Genomic DNA, 15,478 nt, shown 5'->3' with positions numbered 1-15,478 from the left:
TACCTCTTTCCTCGGCAGCTATTGAGAGAAACCTTCCTGTGGTATAAAATTAGTGCAAAATGCTCATTTGTTAAGGTATTGACACCGAAAGCATTCATAAGAATACCAAGTTTGTCTTCCTGTGCAAAATCAAGACCTCGGTGTCTATCCATTCCTAACTTACATTCCCCACAGGTAGAGTTTGAACAAAGGGGGTCTCTAAAAACTCCTATGACTATAAAACTATTTCTAGGGGGGCGCCTGGGTGGCTCAGATGGTTAAGCGTCTGCCTTCGGCTCAGGTCATGATCCCAGGGTCCTGGGATCGAGCCCCACATCGGGCTCCTGGCTCAGCGGGGAGCCTTTTTCTCCCTCTCCCTCTGCCTCTCTCCCTGCTCATGCTTTCTTTCTCTCTCTCTCTCTCTGTATCTCTGTGTCTCAAATGAATAAATAAAATCTTTAAAAAAAAAATTATTTCTAGGGCCTACAAAAAAATAACTTGTAATTCCGATTATTTTCTTGATTATTTGTAACCCTGGAAATACTGATAGAACTATCATCTCTGAATACAAAATTGAATAAATACTGACTGGAACAAATACTGAATACTAAACAGTATTCATATTTATAAGAGTGCTTTATCACATAATCAGAGGACCCACTGGCACTTTCCTCCTGCATGATGAGAGAAAGGCCTTTGGCTCTGTTAGATTTCTTATTTTAACAACAACAAAATATGAGAGTCTTACCCTATTTAAATGAACACATGGTAAAGTGTCTCAGTTGACTTAAGGATCTGAGAGCCAAAGGCCAAGACCCTGGGGTTTCTGGCCTAAATAAAAGTGGCAAAGAGTAGATAACCACCTCCTTTGGGATTCAAGAGAGAGACTGCCTGCCTCTATAAACTGCTCCCAAAAACCAGCTCGGAATTAGACAATGGGAAGAGCTGTTTTGCTATGAAAAAGAGTCCGTAGGACCATCATAAACAGTAAGACAAGCACATATCTCTATAGGCTTCATGGCTATTTTATTGTTGTGTTAGGCCCAAAGGTCTTTTTCTTTTTTAAAAAATTGTGATATAGCTCATATAGTACCATAAAATTCACCTTTTTAATGCGTACGATTTCATGGTTTCCCCCCCCCCGGAACATTTTTATCACTGTCAAGAAGAAACCCCACCCCTATTATCCATCACTCTCCATTTCTCCCTCTTCCCAGCCCTGGCAACCACTCATCTCCCTACTTTCACTCTAAGTTTACCTACTCTGGACATTTCATGTAAGTGGATTCACACAATATGTGTTTTTTTGTGTCTGCTTCTTTCGCTCTGCATAATTATTTCAAAGTTCATACATATTACAGCATGATTCAATCAGTATTTCCTTTCTATGGCTGAGTAATATTCCATTGTATGGCTATACCACATTTTGTTTATCCATTCATCAGCTGATGGACATGTGGGTTGTTTCCACTTTTTGGATGTCATGAATAATACTGCTACAAACATTTATGTGTAACTTTTTATATGAAACGTATGTTTTCAAATCTCTTGTGCATACACATAGAAGTAGCATTTCTGGGTCATATGGTAATTCTATGTTTAACCTTTTGAGGACCTACCAGACAGTTTACATTCCCACAAGCAATGTCTGAGGGTTCCAATTTCCTCACATCCTCACCAACAGTTGTTATTGTCCACCTTTCTAATTAGAGCCACTCTAGTGGGTATATCACTATGGTTTTGATTTGCATTTCCCTAATGACTAATGATGTTGTACATGTCTTCATGTGCTTAATAACCATTTATGTATCTTCTGTGAAGATATGTCTGTTCAAATCCTTTGCCCATTTTTCAATTGGGTTGTCTTTTTACAAAGGTTGAGTTGTAAGAGTTGTTTCTGTATTCTGGATACCAGAATATCATCAGATACATGATGTGTAGATATTTCCCCCCATTCTGTGGGTTGTCTTTTCACCTTCTTGATAGTGGCCTTCGAAGCACAAAAGTTCTTAATTTTGATGATGTCCAGTTTATTTATTTTCTCTAGGTGTTTGTGCTTTTGGCGTTGTATCTAAGAAACCACTGCCTGATGTAAGGTCATGAAAATTTACATCTATATTTTCTCCTAAGAGTTTTATAGTTTCAGGATTTACATTTAGTCCCTTGATCAATTTTGAGTTAATTTTTGTATAGGATGTGAGGTGAGGATCCAATTTCCTTCTTTTCCTCATGGATATCCAGTTGTCACACGGCCCAAAGAGCTTAAGCAGGTTTTTGTTCCCACAAAGACAAAACACATTTCATCACTTTTGGGTATTTAATTTTTTTACTGTCAGCACTCAAGCTACAGGAGGAGTTCAGGGACTGGCTTCTGGGAAAATCTATAGAAGTCTGAGGGAGTTTCCATGAATTTCCTCCTTGTGCAGACAGGGTCCTAGTGGCAGCAGGGTGCATGCCACCATACTGTTTGTAAACCGAGAGATGGCCTATAGCCTGTCAAAGTTACTTTTCCTCAGGAAATGGAAGCTCTTCTTGGAGAAGGATCCAATATGCAGAAGACCCTGGGACACCTGCATGCACATGTTCTGAAGATGTTTTCTGAGTCTCCATCCATGTGTAAGAAGCATACACAGGAACAAGATGGGTGTGCTAACAATGAATCATGGAACACTACGTCAAAAACCTAATGATGTACTGTATGGTGGTAACATAATGAAAAAAAAAAAAAGACGGGTGTGCTAAGTTGTATGTGTCTGTCAAGCTCGTCAGAGACATTTCCCAGGAAAATTTCTAGGATGCTTTCAGGTTTTCCCAGTTTCAAACCAGATCTTTTAATTATGCAGAGTAGTGTAGAAAGTACATTTTGAACTCTTTTTGGATATCAAGCTCCTTAAGAAGAGAATTTAACAGTGCTCCCTGACACATGGAAAAATTAATTTGCCTTAACTACTAGACTCTGGGACTCCCCTAACTCAACTATGTGTTCCTTGAGTTTACATTTTTTTTCATTTGTTTTCCTGGCATGTAGGGATAGGTCATCAATAAATGTTGACTAAATGAACAAATCAACCACCTAGCAAAGCATTTTTGTAAATTTGGGGCCACAGATAAAAGAGGTCAGCTCCTGCCAAGCTCTGTGCAGCAAGAATACATGTAATGCTAAGATGTATCCATCTTCTAATCCTCAGCTTGCTGCCCTATGGAGTTCTGGTCTTCTGTGAAATAACGGATATGGTCCATTTGTGCTTCTGGAGGCAGAAAAGAGCTGACGCCCATCCTGTAAGCCCCAGGAAGTCTTCCCTTTACTGCATGATCTGAAAGAATCTGCCAACCTCCGTTCTTAGCAGGTTCTGACGTGCTTTTATGAAGTTAATAGGTGCCTCTCCTTAAAGCCAGTTCAGAGCACTTTCCATGTCTTCTTTCTCAAATTACTCCCCAAATAAAAAGATATATCCCTGAGAAGGTGAAGCAATATGTCAGCTTATTAGTTTGCCCCAAAACTTCACAAGAGCCTCAGGAAAGCTTCTGCCTCAAATCCCAACTCCCACCCCTCACTGCAGTTTTATCCATTATATCTTGCTCTGTCCTGAGCAGATCATAGGAGTGCTGCCCTTGAAACAATGCTCAAACACCTCTCTTAGAGCACAAAGGTAGAATGAGTCTCCCTTTATGGGGCTGCTTCTCACAGGTCTTAATTACAATCCTCTTACATTCACGGACCAGTCTCAAGAGGTTTTTTTCTCTTCACATGCTGCCTATCTAGAAGGTTTAAGATGATCAGTCACTGCCAAGTCACTGGAGAAGGAGGAAGAAGGGGGCTTAACTTCTAATTCTTCTCCTAGCTCCCTCCAAGAAGCTGGCCTGTGAGAGGCCACTGACTACTCACCTGGAGCTTGTCCCGCTGCCTCGTGTGGGACATGAGGAGGTCTTCAGTGGACAGCACGCCTCTGGGTAGCTCTGTTGTGGCTAGGCAGACCCCAAACATCTGGAGCATCTGGGCAGTGGTCTTCAATGTCATGGCAAAGTTTTCAATGGCCTGGAAGGTCAGACAATCATAACAATGAGGAGAGCTTAACATTCACCAATATGTTCTCTGAATAGAAGGATAGTAGAAAGAGCTACCATTCCCTGAGTACCTGCAGTGGGCCATGCATTCTACCTGGTGCTATACCTTTGTCTATCATCTCAACAATCCAGAGTGGAGGGTATTTTATCTCTATTTTACAGTAGAGGGAACTGAACCTCCAACAGGTCAAGTGAATTGCCCAAGAACATATTACTTGGGCAGTAAGGAAGGAAAGAAAGCAGGATTCAACCAATGTCACCAAGTTTGGGAAACAAGTTTGACCCCAAGGGAGAAGATGGACATAGTGCTTAGGTCACTAGTAACCTTTCTGATAGTTACTTTTGTCACATGTGATGAGAAGCTGGGGACCTCTGCCCCTCACTCTTTTGTAGAAATTTACCTTCCACTAAGGACTCTACTCTGCCATTAAATGAATACCTACTAACTGATGAGTAACTTCACAGCTAATATCCCAGATGAGATATATGCATTTAGCAGAGTGCATTTTAGCAGTAAACATATGTCCTAACCTAGAAAAAGTGATGCTTATCATCAGTAGATACAGTTAAAGGCAAGTGGCTTTTCAGAATCTCATAAAGCATTCTAGTCAGCTAGACTGGCTCTACCTTGCCCATTTCCCTCTGCTCCTGAGACAATTTTGCCCTCAAAGGGTGACTACAATTCATCTCCGTTCCACCAGCAAATGGTACTCTGCCTATCACAGAGTAGGTGGCCCATAAACAGCTGCTAGACAGATAACAGGTAGTGACAAAGAGGCCTAACCTAACTTTCATTTGGGAAAAAATTACCTCTGCTCTTACATAATCAGAGAACATTTCTGAAAACCCAAATGCACACCCTAAAGAATGGGCCAGATGTGGCACAGCCCTTTTCTGTAATAGGGGCCAGAGCTGAGGCTGGCGTGACAGAGGCTTCCAGAGCATGGCATACCTCCCAAACTGTCTGAACCCAAAGGCATTCTCCATCAATCATTTTTTTAAGTATACCCTACAGTCAATGTGGGGCTCAAACTCCAACCCTGAGATCCAGAGTCACACGCTCTACCGACTGGACCAGCCAGGCACCTACACCATCAAACCTCTTCATACTTGAAGTACTGCTGTAGGTGGAATCTCCCCTATTAGCCCAAGTATTTATATAGCTGCTGTCCTGAACATCATAGTACTTTTGGCTCGGAAAGTCAGACAAACACTAACTTTTATGAAAATCTTTCTTTCAAGCACATCAAAATGTATTTACTTTTATATAATCTAATATCTGTATAAGACACTCTTTCAACTTCATTTACCAATAGCCTCTAATGAATAACATAAAAATCCAATTTATCAGAGGATTTATAATAAGAAAATATGAGATTAAGTACCTTGCTTAATATGCCCTACTTCTTGTAATGCATCTCAATTAGGTTACTACTACCACCACATTCTATAGATGAGGAAACTGAAGCATATTAAGGTTAAGTAATTTCCCCCAAAGTCATATAAAAAAACAAGTGGCAGAACTGGGATTAAACCCAGGGCCAACACTCTTAAGCACTATGCTATACCACCTCTTGGCAATAAAAACTAGATTTAAAATTAGATCAACGAAAGATCTTGGCTTGAGAGTTTAAGACTTGAATTACAGTCCAGACTCTGCTCTCTAACTGTGTGATCTTGAATAAGCCAGGTATTGCTCTGAGTCCTAGTGTCTTCATTTGAAAAATGGGAATAATGGTTGCTTTGTTTTTGCAGGGTTTTTTGCTCTGTGATTCATTTGCTATCAAAGGAATAGCAAATGTGAAAGGACTTGGGCACAGCAGAGTACCTTACAAGTGTAATAATAATAACAGCAACAACTCTGAGAGTCAGGTGCAAGGCTTGCAGATGTCAACCTGGAGAGAGACGAAAGCCAGGGGTTTCCTATGGAGAGTCCTATTAACAAAATTAACTTGATTCCAGGTATCTGACTAGCAAACAGTCACCTTGGAAATGGTACACAGGACCTGATGCTGACAGGGTGATGAGAAAGAGCGTGGCCTTAGTCTTGGCTCTGTCACTACTCAACTGTATAACCCTGGATAAATCACTTCTTTACTTTGAAGGTCAGTTTCCTTATCTGTAAAATAAGGTAATTGAAATAAATGATCTTTAAGGTTCTTTTCAGTTCTAATGAGTCTCAAAGATCTGACATCCAGAAAGTACACTATTACCCAAAAACTGATTTATATATATTACATATACATGATATGTATATGTATTATATTATTATAGTTCTAATTATATATATATGTGTATATAAAATATATACATAAAACATACAAAAGGCATATAAAGAATATGTCTGATGTTTCAATACTAGTTGTATTTTTTAAAGTTCACTATAATATGATTAACACATGTACAAATACAAACCATGGATACAAACTAGGCCTGGGGTGGGAAGGTGTGTGCACATGTTTGCTCAGGCCATATCTTTAAAAAATCTATGTTCATGGTTTCTGTCTTCTTCACCTCTCTAAGTTCTCAGAGAACTATTCTTATCTTTGATGTCAAGGTACATTCAGGTTTTTTCTTTATTCATTTGGGGCAAATTTGTGTTATTTCAAAAAAGATCTGAGGCAACTTGAAAAACATTAATAACATAATAAAACAAAGGATTGGTAGAGAAGTCAGAGCAAAAGGGAGAGCTAGCTAGGCCAAATAAGGCTGGCAGGACAGTAAATTCTTCTGATTATTAAAGTAACATAATAAAATCCTAGGAAGTGAAGAAATAAAGCCTGGAAGCACTCCAGTTCCATTTTTCATATGGTTTAATGAAATTGCAACACAGGACAACCCTGACCACACTTATTTGTGTGTGATATTCTACATAAGCTTCCCTCCATATCTTTTCTATTTAGACCTAGTGGGAATAATATGTTTGTGAAGAACTTCACCATTCCTTTTTTCATTCTCAATAGTTCTCTTGGAGTCACTGTTACTGTGGTAAAACTGATGAGAAGTTTAAAGGGTTCATGCCAAGGTTGTGGGTCTTCTGCTAGGTTTTGGGAAGGGTCATGTCTTCCTTAGAATTACATAGCGTACAAAGAAGTGATGGAAGGATTAGAAATAAATGCACTTTGAAATAAATGCACTTTTGCTAGAAATCTGTTTTTGTTTAGTTCTTAAATTTCTTTTTTTAAAAAAAAATCACAAAGCTTTTACACTCTAAAAGAGAGTAAATTCTCCTAATCAAATGTCCTTCAGGTGTTTATTGGTAAATGTTGGGCAACATGTTTCCAAAGTTACCTGATACAGAGAGAAGGGGGCTGACACCACAAGTTGTCCCTGGGGTGGTGAGGGAGCTTCTCACTCAGCTCAGAAAACCTAGTCATTTTGAGGGTCTGGGGGCTTTGAGAGTGGAGAAAGGAGAATGGCAACTTTATACAGAAACACTTATTATTTGAGTTTCAATCCCACTTTTTCCTCCATATTACTGACCCTTCTGGTTTAGCATAATAACCATTACTATGAGTGAGTCAAGTAAAATACTATATGTCAGGTGCTTTCACACACATTACATCACTTTATCTCACATCAAACTCTCAGGCAGCTTCTGTTAGTCTGAGGTTTCTCATCATCGGCACTATTGACATTTGGGCCAGACAATTCTTTGTTGTGGGGGGCTGTCTTGTGCATAAGATGCTTAGCAGCACCCCTGGCTCCTACCTACTAGATGCCAGTAACTTGCCTCCTCCCAAATCATGACTACAAAAAAATGTCTTTCTAAAATTGTCCCCAGCTGAAAACCACTGTTAGTTCCATTTTAACAGGGGAGAAAACAAGCTGAAAGAGGTTTAATAACCGACCTAAGGTCAGACAATAAGAATGGTGACAATATGTAAATGCAGCTCCTTCTGACTCGGTGGGTTTTTATCTTTCTGTACATTAGAATCATCTGGGAAGTTGCGTGGAATGCTAATGTCTGAGACCCAACCCTGATCAAGCAAATTAATTTCTCTGAGGTAGAGCAGGGTGCTGGTATGTTCAAAATTCCCCAGGTGCATTCTAAATCAAGTCTCCCCAAAACCGCATGCCAGATGATGAGGTGAGGCAAAGGTAGATATGAGGACAAGTCACAGCCTCTTCCCTTCCGCCCCATTTCTCCCCTACCTGTGGCTTAGAAAATCCAACCATCCCAATGTTAGGTGGTCGTGGGCAATGTCCGCCCAACAGTTGATCTTTAACTGCCCTGTCTTCTGGAAAACAAGGAGAGACAACATAAAGGGCATGTAAATTGGTACTCACAGTTCGATGATTTATCCATTGATTATGGCGGTATTCCAAAGTTCCCCCTAAGTCCTCTGTCAGTTGGCTTTTGTCAATGTAGCCATGGAGGTCAGACACAGAGTTTAACATAATGATCTGTAGGGGAAAAAAATCAATATATTCCTTACAGATAATTAAAGAGTAGCTCATCTAGGTTCTATTATTTAAGCAGCACTTGAACTTTGCCTGATCAGGAATTCATATACAAGGAGTTGCTACATCCAGCAGAGAAATGTTTTATATTCCCTTTACATTTTCCCCCTTTAAGCGAGGAATAACAAAGGTTGTACAGTCTATGACAAAAGAATGACTTGGTTTGGGGACTCTGTTCTAAGCTACCCAGAAGTCGGCTCTTACTTTAGGTGGATTTTTATCAAAAGTTACCAAGCTAAAGTATACTCTTCGGCCACCAAAATCAAGTGCTATATTGAGACCTAAAAATCTGCAATGAGAAGCCCAGTAAGGGGTAGGCTGGTGAATATCAAAATAAAATTAGAATATGGGCACATACTGAGGAGTGTGTATTAAAAAGATTTACTACACTGATGCCTCCCATGAGGAATGTTGATATGCCCCCAATTTATCCTGCATGGAGGAGATTTGGAGGTAATAGGGAGTGGCTTTTTTGAATTAACAATCTGGTTCATTAACAAACCCATCCTGGAGCGCCTGGGTGGCTCAGATGGTTAAGCGACTGCCTTCGGCTCAGGTCATGATCCCGGAGTCCTGGGATCGAGTCCCGCATCGGGCTCCCTGCTCAGTGAGGAGCCTGCTTCTCCCTCTGACCCTCCCCCCTCTCATGTACTCTCTCTCTCTCATCTCGCTCTCTCAAATAAATAAATCTTTAAAAAAAAAAAAAAAGAATAAAAAATGACCAGGGCGCCTGGGTGGCTCAGTCAGTTAAGCGTCTGCCTTCGGCTCAGGTCACGATCCCAGAGTCCTGGGATCGAGCCCCACATCAGGCTCCATGCTCAGCAGGGAGCCTGCTTCTCCCTCTCCCTCTCTCTCCCTCTGCTCACGCTCTCTCTCTCTCTGTATCTCTGTGTCTCAAATGAATTAAAAAAAAAAAACAAACCCATGCTGATGAGCGAATGCCCACACACCTAGAGGGAGTAGACACATTTCAAATTGTCCATTTCTGCTCCTCTGCAGTGGCTCTGACCAGGTCGTGGTCCTAGCTCTCTGTTCCAGGGATTATATCACACCCCCTACTCACTCCTAAAGAGAAACAAAGACCCCTCACTCTTACTTCTGAAACATGTCCCCCTGTAAGCCTTTAACTTAGTGACTTTATATTTCTTCACTCCTTGTTGATTATTTTGAAAACTGACTCTCGGTCAGAGACATAAGAACATAGGCTTTCTGGGGTGCCTGGCTGGTTCAGTTGGTGAAGCATGCAACTCTTGAATCTGGGTTGTGAGCCTCAGCCCCATGTTGGGTATAGAGATTACTTAAAAATAAAATCTTAAAAAAAAAGAATAGGAGCTTTCTTCTATTATTATATAGTATTAGTCAAGTGATAAACCCACTTTGGAATAGAAACAACCTAAGTTAGGGCCCAAAGTCTATAGGTGAAAACAAAATTGATGTACTCATTCAACAAATAATGTATTGAATTTCTAATAAATGCCAGGGTCTGAGGGATAGCACAACAGTCCCTGCTTCAAGGAACTCAGGTTTAATGGGATTTGGTTACTGCATATCACTGTTAACCTTATCAGGTCCCTGACTTTCTCCTTCACTTCTGAAAAGGAGTTTGGGAATTTTTTTTTATTAATTCATTAATTACATTTTTTTAAGTAAGCTACACCCAGAGTGGGTCCCAAACCCACACCCTCAGATCAAGAGTCACATGCTCCACCAACTGAGCCAGCCAGGCACACCAGAAGTTTGGGAATTTTTAAAATTACATTTATAATATGAGAAAAAGTAGAAAGAAACCAAACCTGAATCCATTTTTGCCTTTCCCTCCTAAAAATTTTAAACCACTTTGGGAGTTTCAAAAAGATGTTTAGTCTTTCTAAAATTAGAAATTAAAGGACACAAAACAAGAAACTGCCAATATATTTTGCTTCTTGAAATATTAATTGCTATGGTAACACCTGGAGTTTTTTTGTTTTTTTTTTTAATACCAATGTGGAACATCTTATTAGGCAGAAGTAACTTTGCCACACAGCCCGGAGTTTTAAAAAACATATCCTGGGGGGCCTGGGGGGCTCAGTCGGTTAAGCATCTGCCTTCGGCTCAGGTCATGATCCCAGGTGAGCCCTGCGTCGGGCTCCCTGCTCAGCAGAAAGTCTGTTTCCCCCTCTCCCTCTGCTGCTCCCCCTGCTTGTGCTCTCTCTCTCTGTCAAATAAATAAACAAAATCTTAAAAAAAATGAAATTAAATTAAAAAATAAATTAAAAAAATAAAATAAAAAACATCCTGCCAGGCTGCACATCTTCTGTTCCACCTAACTTCTGTTCCATGCTTGCTGGGACTCTGCCCACTCATCTTTAGCTGTAGAGGATTAAGAGAAATTTTAAAGTGGAAGCTAAAAATGAAAATTAGAAATAAAAGGAAGATATTAGAGGATTTAGTACCGTTAAATATTGATCAAAGCAATCCTAATTAAAATCCCAGCAGACTTTCTGTAGAAAGTCTCTCTCTGTAGAAAGTCTCAAGTTAACTCCAAAATCTATACAGAAATGCAAAATAGATAGAATAGGCAAAACAATTTTGAAATGAATAAAGTTTCAAGACTTATAAACTAAAAAGATCAAGAGTTTGGTAACGGCAAAGGACAGACAAATAGATCAATGGAACAGAGTAGAGAGTCCTGAAATAGACTCACACAAATATGGTCAAGCGATTTTTTTAACTCTTTATTTTAAAGTAATTAAAGTAATTATAGTAATTTTAAATAATTACATAGGTACAGATTCACAGGAAGTTGCAAAGATAGTACAGAGAGGTCCCATGTACCCTTCACCCAGTCCCTGCCCTCGATGGTTGCATCTTACGTAATTATAGTACAAAATCAAAGGCAGGAAGTTGATATTGACGTAATGTGTATGTTTAGTTCTATATTATTTTCTCACATCTGTAGATTTGTGTAACCACCAGCACAATCAAGATGCAGAACTGTTTCATCACTGCAAAAGTCTCCGTTATGCTATCCTTTTTTTTTTTTAAAGATTTTATTTATTTGACAGAGAAAGACACAGCGAGAGAGGGAACACAAACGGGGAGTGGGAGAGGGAGAAGCAGACTCCCCGCTGAGCTGTGAGCCCAACACAGGGCTCGATCCCAGGACCCAGAAATCACGACCTGAGCCAAAGGCAGATGCCCAACCATCTGAGCCACCCAGGCACCCCACCCTTGTGCTATCCTTTACAGGCAAACCCCACCCCCCAATTATCCCTGAACCCTGGCAAACACGAACCTGACTTTTGACAGAGGTGCAAGAAGTCAATTCCATGGAGAAATAATTCCAACAAATGGTGCTAAAACAACCAGACATCCATATGCAAAAAAAGGAACCTTAGTTTACATCTAATACAAAAATTAACTCAAAATGCATCAGAGATCTAAATGTAAAACATAAAACTTGGAGAAAAAAAACATAAAGGAAAAATCAGGAGAAAATCTTTGGGTTAGGCAAAGAGTTCTGAGATACACCACCAAAAACACAACACATAGAAGAAGAATTGATAAACTGGACTTCATCCAAATTAAAAACACTTGCTCTGCAAAAGACATGGTTAGGAGGATGAAAGACAACCCACAAACTAGGAGAAAATATTTGCAAATCATATCTGACATTAGATTCATATCTACTCTCAAAACTCAACAGTAAAAAAACATAATTAAAAATGGGCAAAGAGGACTTCTAAAAAAATGGTGGAGTAGGAGGACCTCGGCCCACAGACACACCTAGATAACAGCCACATCAGTGCAGCTAACTCAGAAAACCCAAAGGCTGGCAGAAGAGACTTTCCACAGTTAATAGAGAGGAGGCCACACAGAAAGAGGTAGAAGGGGCAGAAATGCAGTTGGGAACCAAACTCCCAGGGAGACTTAACCACAAACAGCAGGGACACCATAAGCACGGAGAAGGGTGAGGAGCAGACCCCACACCAGGAACCCGGGGCACAGGGAACCTGCAGTGGGAAGACAAGTCCCATAACATTTGGCTTTGAAAAACAGTGGAGCTTAACTTTGTGACTTTTTACAATCAGGAGGGCTTACCTCCAGGTATTTTAAAAATCAGCAGGCTTAGCTCTGGGAGAGACAGAGGGCGATAGGAAACTGAGTTCCCATCCTTAAAGAGCTAACACAACAAACAACCCAACCAAGGCACGGTACAGAAGCAGCAATCTGAAAGTGCCAAGGGTATATGGGAAGACTTATTTACTAATCTCAGAACCTGCACTGGAGGGGCAGGTTCTTCAGGTGACTTCTCCTAGAACAAAGCCCCAGCAGGTGCCATCGCCCCCAACCCCACCCCAGCCTAGATAGCCAGACAGCTGTGGAAACCAGCTCAAACACTCTCCCATAACTTGCTAACACCACACACCCTACTTCTGCATTCTCCTGCTGATCCACCTCATCCACCCCACCCTACTCCACAGGCATCTCTCCAAAGTGGCTCCTGCCAAGACACATCCTGCAAGCAACCCCCAGTAGGGTCCAGTGCCACTCCAAAGTGACTCCTCCCCTGGGGAAAGAGGAAGATAACCACACACATCAGTGTGACTATAGTCCCAGCAGATGGGACTGGGGCAGACATCTGGTCTAACTGCCAGCCCCACCCACCAACAAGGCTCTCAGGGGGTAGCAAGGGAGAATGCCCTGAAGTTTAGTACCACTGCTGCGCTGGCAGATGGGCTGAGGGCAAGCAGCTGGTCTGACTGCTGACATTGTCCAACTACAAGCCCACAGTGGCCCCAGACCAGCCCTTTAACAGCATGGGGAACAAATTGCCTGGTGCACCCACAACAGGCAAAGTCAGCCATTGCAGCCAACTGGACTGAAAGCAAATGAGGCTCAGCCACAACAGTGGGACACATACAACCCACAAAGGAGACACCCCTAAAGCACCTGGTTCAGATCAATCCAACAAGAGAATATAGCAATTGTAAATGTTTATGCATCCAACATGGAAGCACCTAAACATATAAAGTAACTATTAGCAAGACATGAAGGTAGAAATCAATAGTAATACAGTAATAGTAGAGATATTCACACCCCACTTACATCAATGGATAAGTCATCCAACAGAAAATCGACAAGGAAACAGTGGCTTTGAATGACACATTGGACTAGATGGATCTAACAGATATATTCAGATTGTTCCATCCTAAAACAGCAGAATACATTCTTTTCAAATGCATATGGGACATTCTCCAGAACAGGTCACATGTTAGCCACAAAACAAGTCTCAATAAATTCAAAAAGACTGAAATCATATCATGCTTCTTTTCTGACCATAATGTATGAAACTAGAAATCAACCACAAGAAAAAAATTGGAAAGAACACAAATACATGTGTAAGAACATAAATAACATGCTACTGAACAATGGATGGGTCAACCAAGAAACCAAAGAAGAAATCAAAAAATACACATGGAGACAAATGAAAATGAAAACACAACAGTCCAGATTTTGGGGATGCAGTACAAGCTGTTCCAAGAGAGAAGATTATAACAATACAGGCCTACCTCAAGAAGCAAGAAAAGTCTCAAACAAACCTAACCTTACACTAAAGGAGCTAGAAAAAGAACAAACAAAGCCCAGAGACAGTAGAAGAAAGGAAATAATGCCTAGAGTGAAAGAAATGAAATGGAGACAGCATTGTAATATAGCTTGAAGTCTGGATTTGTGATGCCACCAGCTTTGTTTTCTTTTTCAACATTCCTTTGGCTAGTCAGGGTCTTTTTCTGGTTCCATACAAATTTTAGGATTATTTGTTCCAGCTCTGTGAAAAATGTTGATGATATTTTGATAGGGATTGCACTGAATGTGTAGATTGCTCAGGGTAGCATTGACATTTTAACAATATCTGTTCTTCCAATCCATGAGCATGAAATGTTTTTCCATTTCTTTGTGTCTTCCTCAATTTCCTTCGTAAGTGTTCTATAGTTTTCAGAGTACAGATCCTTTACCTGTTTGGTTAGGTTTATTCCTAAGTATCATATGATTCTTGGTGCAATTGTAATGCAATCGATTCCTTAATTTCTCTTTCTTCTGTCTCATTGTTAGTGTATAGAAATGCCACCGATTTTTGTGCATTGATTTTATATCCTGTCATTTTGCTGAATTCCTGTATGAGATCTAGCTATTTGCGGGTGGAGTCTTTTGGGTTTTCCACATAGAGTATCATGTCATCTGCAAAGAGTGAGTTTGACTTCTTCTTTGCCAATTTGGATGCCTTTTATTTCTTTTTGTTGTCTGATGGCTGAGGCTAGGACTTCTAGTACTATGTTCAAGCTCTATTACAAAGTTGTAATCATCAAGACAGTATGGTACTGGCACAAAGACAGATACACAGATCAATGGAACAGAACAGAGAAGCCAGAAATGGACCCTCAACTCTATGTCAACTAATCTTCAACAAAGCAGGAAAGAATATCCAACTGAAAAGAGACAGTCTGTCCAACAAATGGTGTTGGGAGAATTGGACAGCCACATGCAGAAGAATGAAACTGGACCACTTTCTTACACCATATACAAAAATAACCTCAAATGGATGAAAGACCTAAATGTGAAACAGGAATCCATCAAAATCCTGGAGGAGAAAACAGGCAGAAACCTCTTTGACCTCAGCTGTAACAACTTCTTACCAGACACATTGCAGGAGGCAAGGGAAACAAAGGCAAAAGTGAACAACACAAGAAACAGGTGTTGGCAAGGATGTGGGAATGCAAACTTGTTAAGCGTCTGTCTTCGGCTCAGGTCATGATCCCAGGATTCTGGGATCGAGTCCCACATCGGGCTCCCTGCTCAGCAGAGAGCCTGCTTCTCCCTTTCCCTCTGCCTGCTGCTCTGCCTACTTGTGCTCTCTATCTTTCTGTCAAATAAATAAATTTTTTTTAAAATCTTAAAAAAAAAAAAAAGAAACCCTTAAAAGCAACCAGTG

General features: G+C 40.5%; 1 protein-coding gene across 4 annotated transcripts in view; it reads right to left on the bottom strand.

Moving 5' to 3' along the window:
• The window catches only part of MCF2L2 (MCF.2 cell line derived transforming sequence-like 2), a 247,500-nt gene that overhangs the window by 150,345 nt on the left and 81,677 nt on the right, over nt 1-15,478 (bottom strand). For all 4 annotated transcript variants that reach the window (XM_064584686.1, XM_064584683.1, XM_064584689.1 and 1 more), the window contains 2 exons: nt 8,335-8,451; nt 3,866-4,015 (listed from right to left, as the gene is read on the bottom strand). In XM_064584686.1, coding sequence (XP_064440756.1) covers nt 3,866-4,015; nt 8,335-8,451 — 267 coding nt within the window. The remainder of the gene's footprint in view (nt 1-3,865; nt 4,016-8,334; nt 8,452-15,478) is intronic.

Source organism: Mirounga angustirostris, unplaced genomic scaffold (genome assembly GCF_029215605.1).
Source record: "Mirounga angustirostris isolate CCGP_5_RB_7025 unplaced genomic scaffold, mMirAng1.0.hap1 SCAF_1, whole genome shotgun sequence".
NCBI classification, from domain to species: Eukaryota; Metazoa; Chordata; class Mammalia; order Carnivora; family Phocidae; genus Mirounga; species Mirounga angustirostris.
The sequence above is the reverse complement of the archived record's forward strand: the minus strand, read 5'-3'. Positions and strand labels throughout refer to the sequence as shown.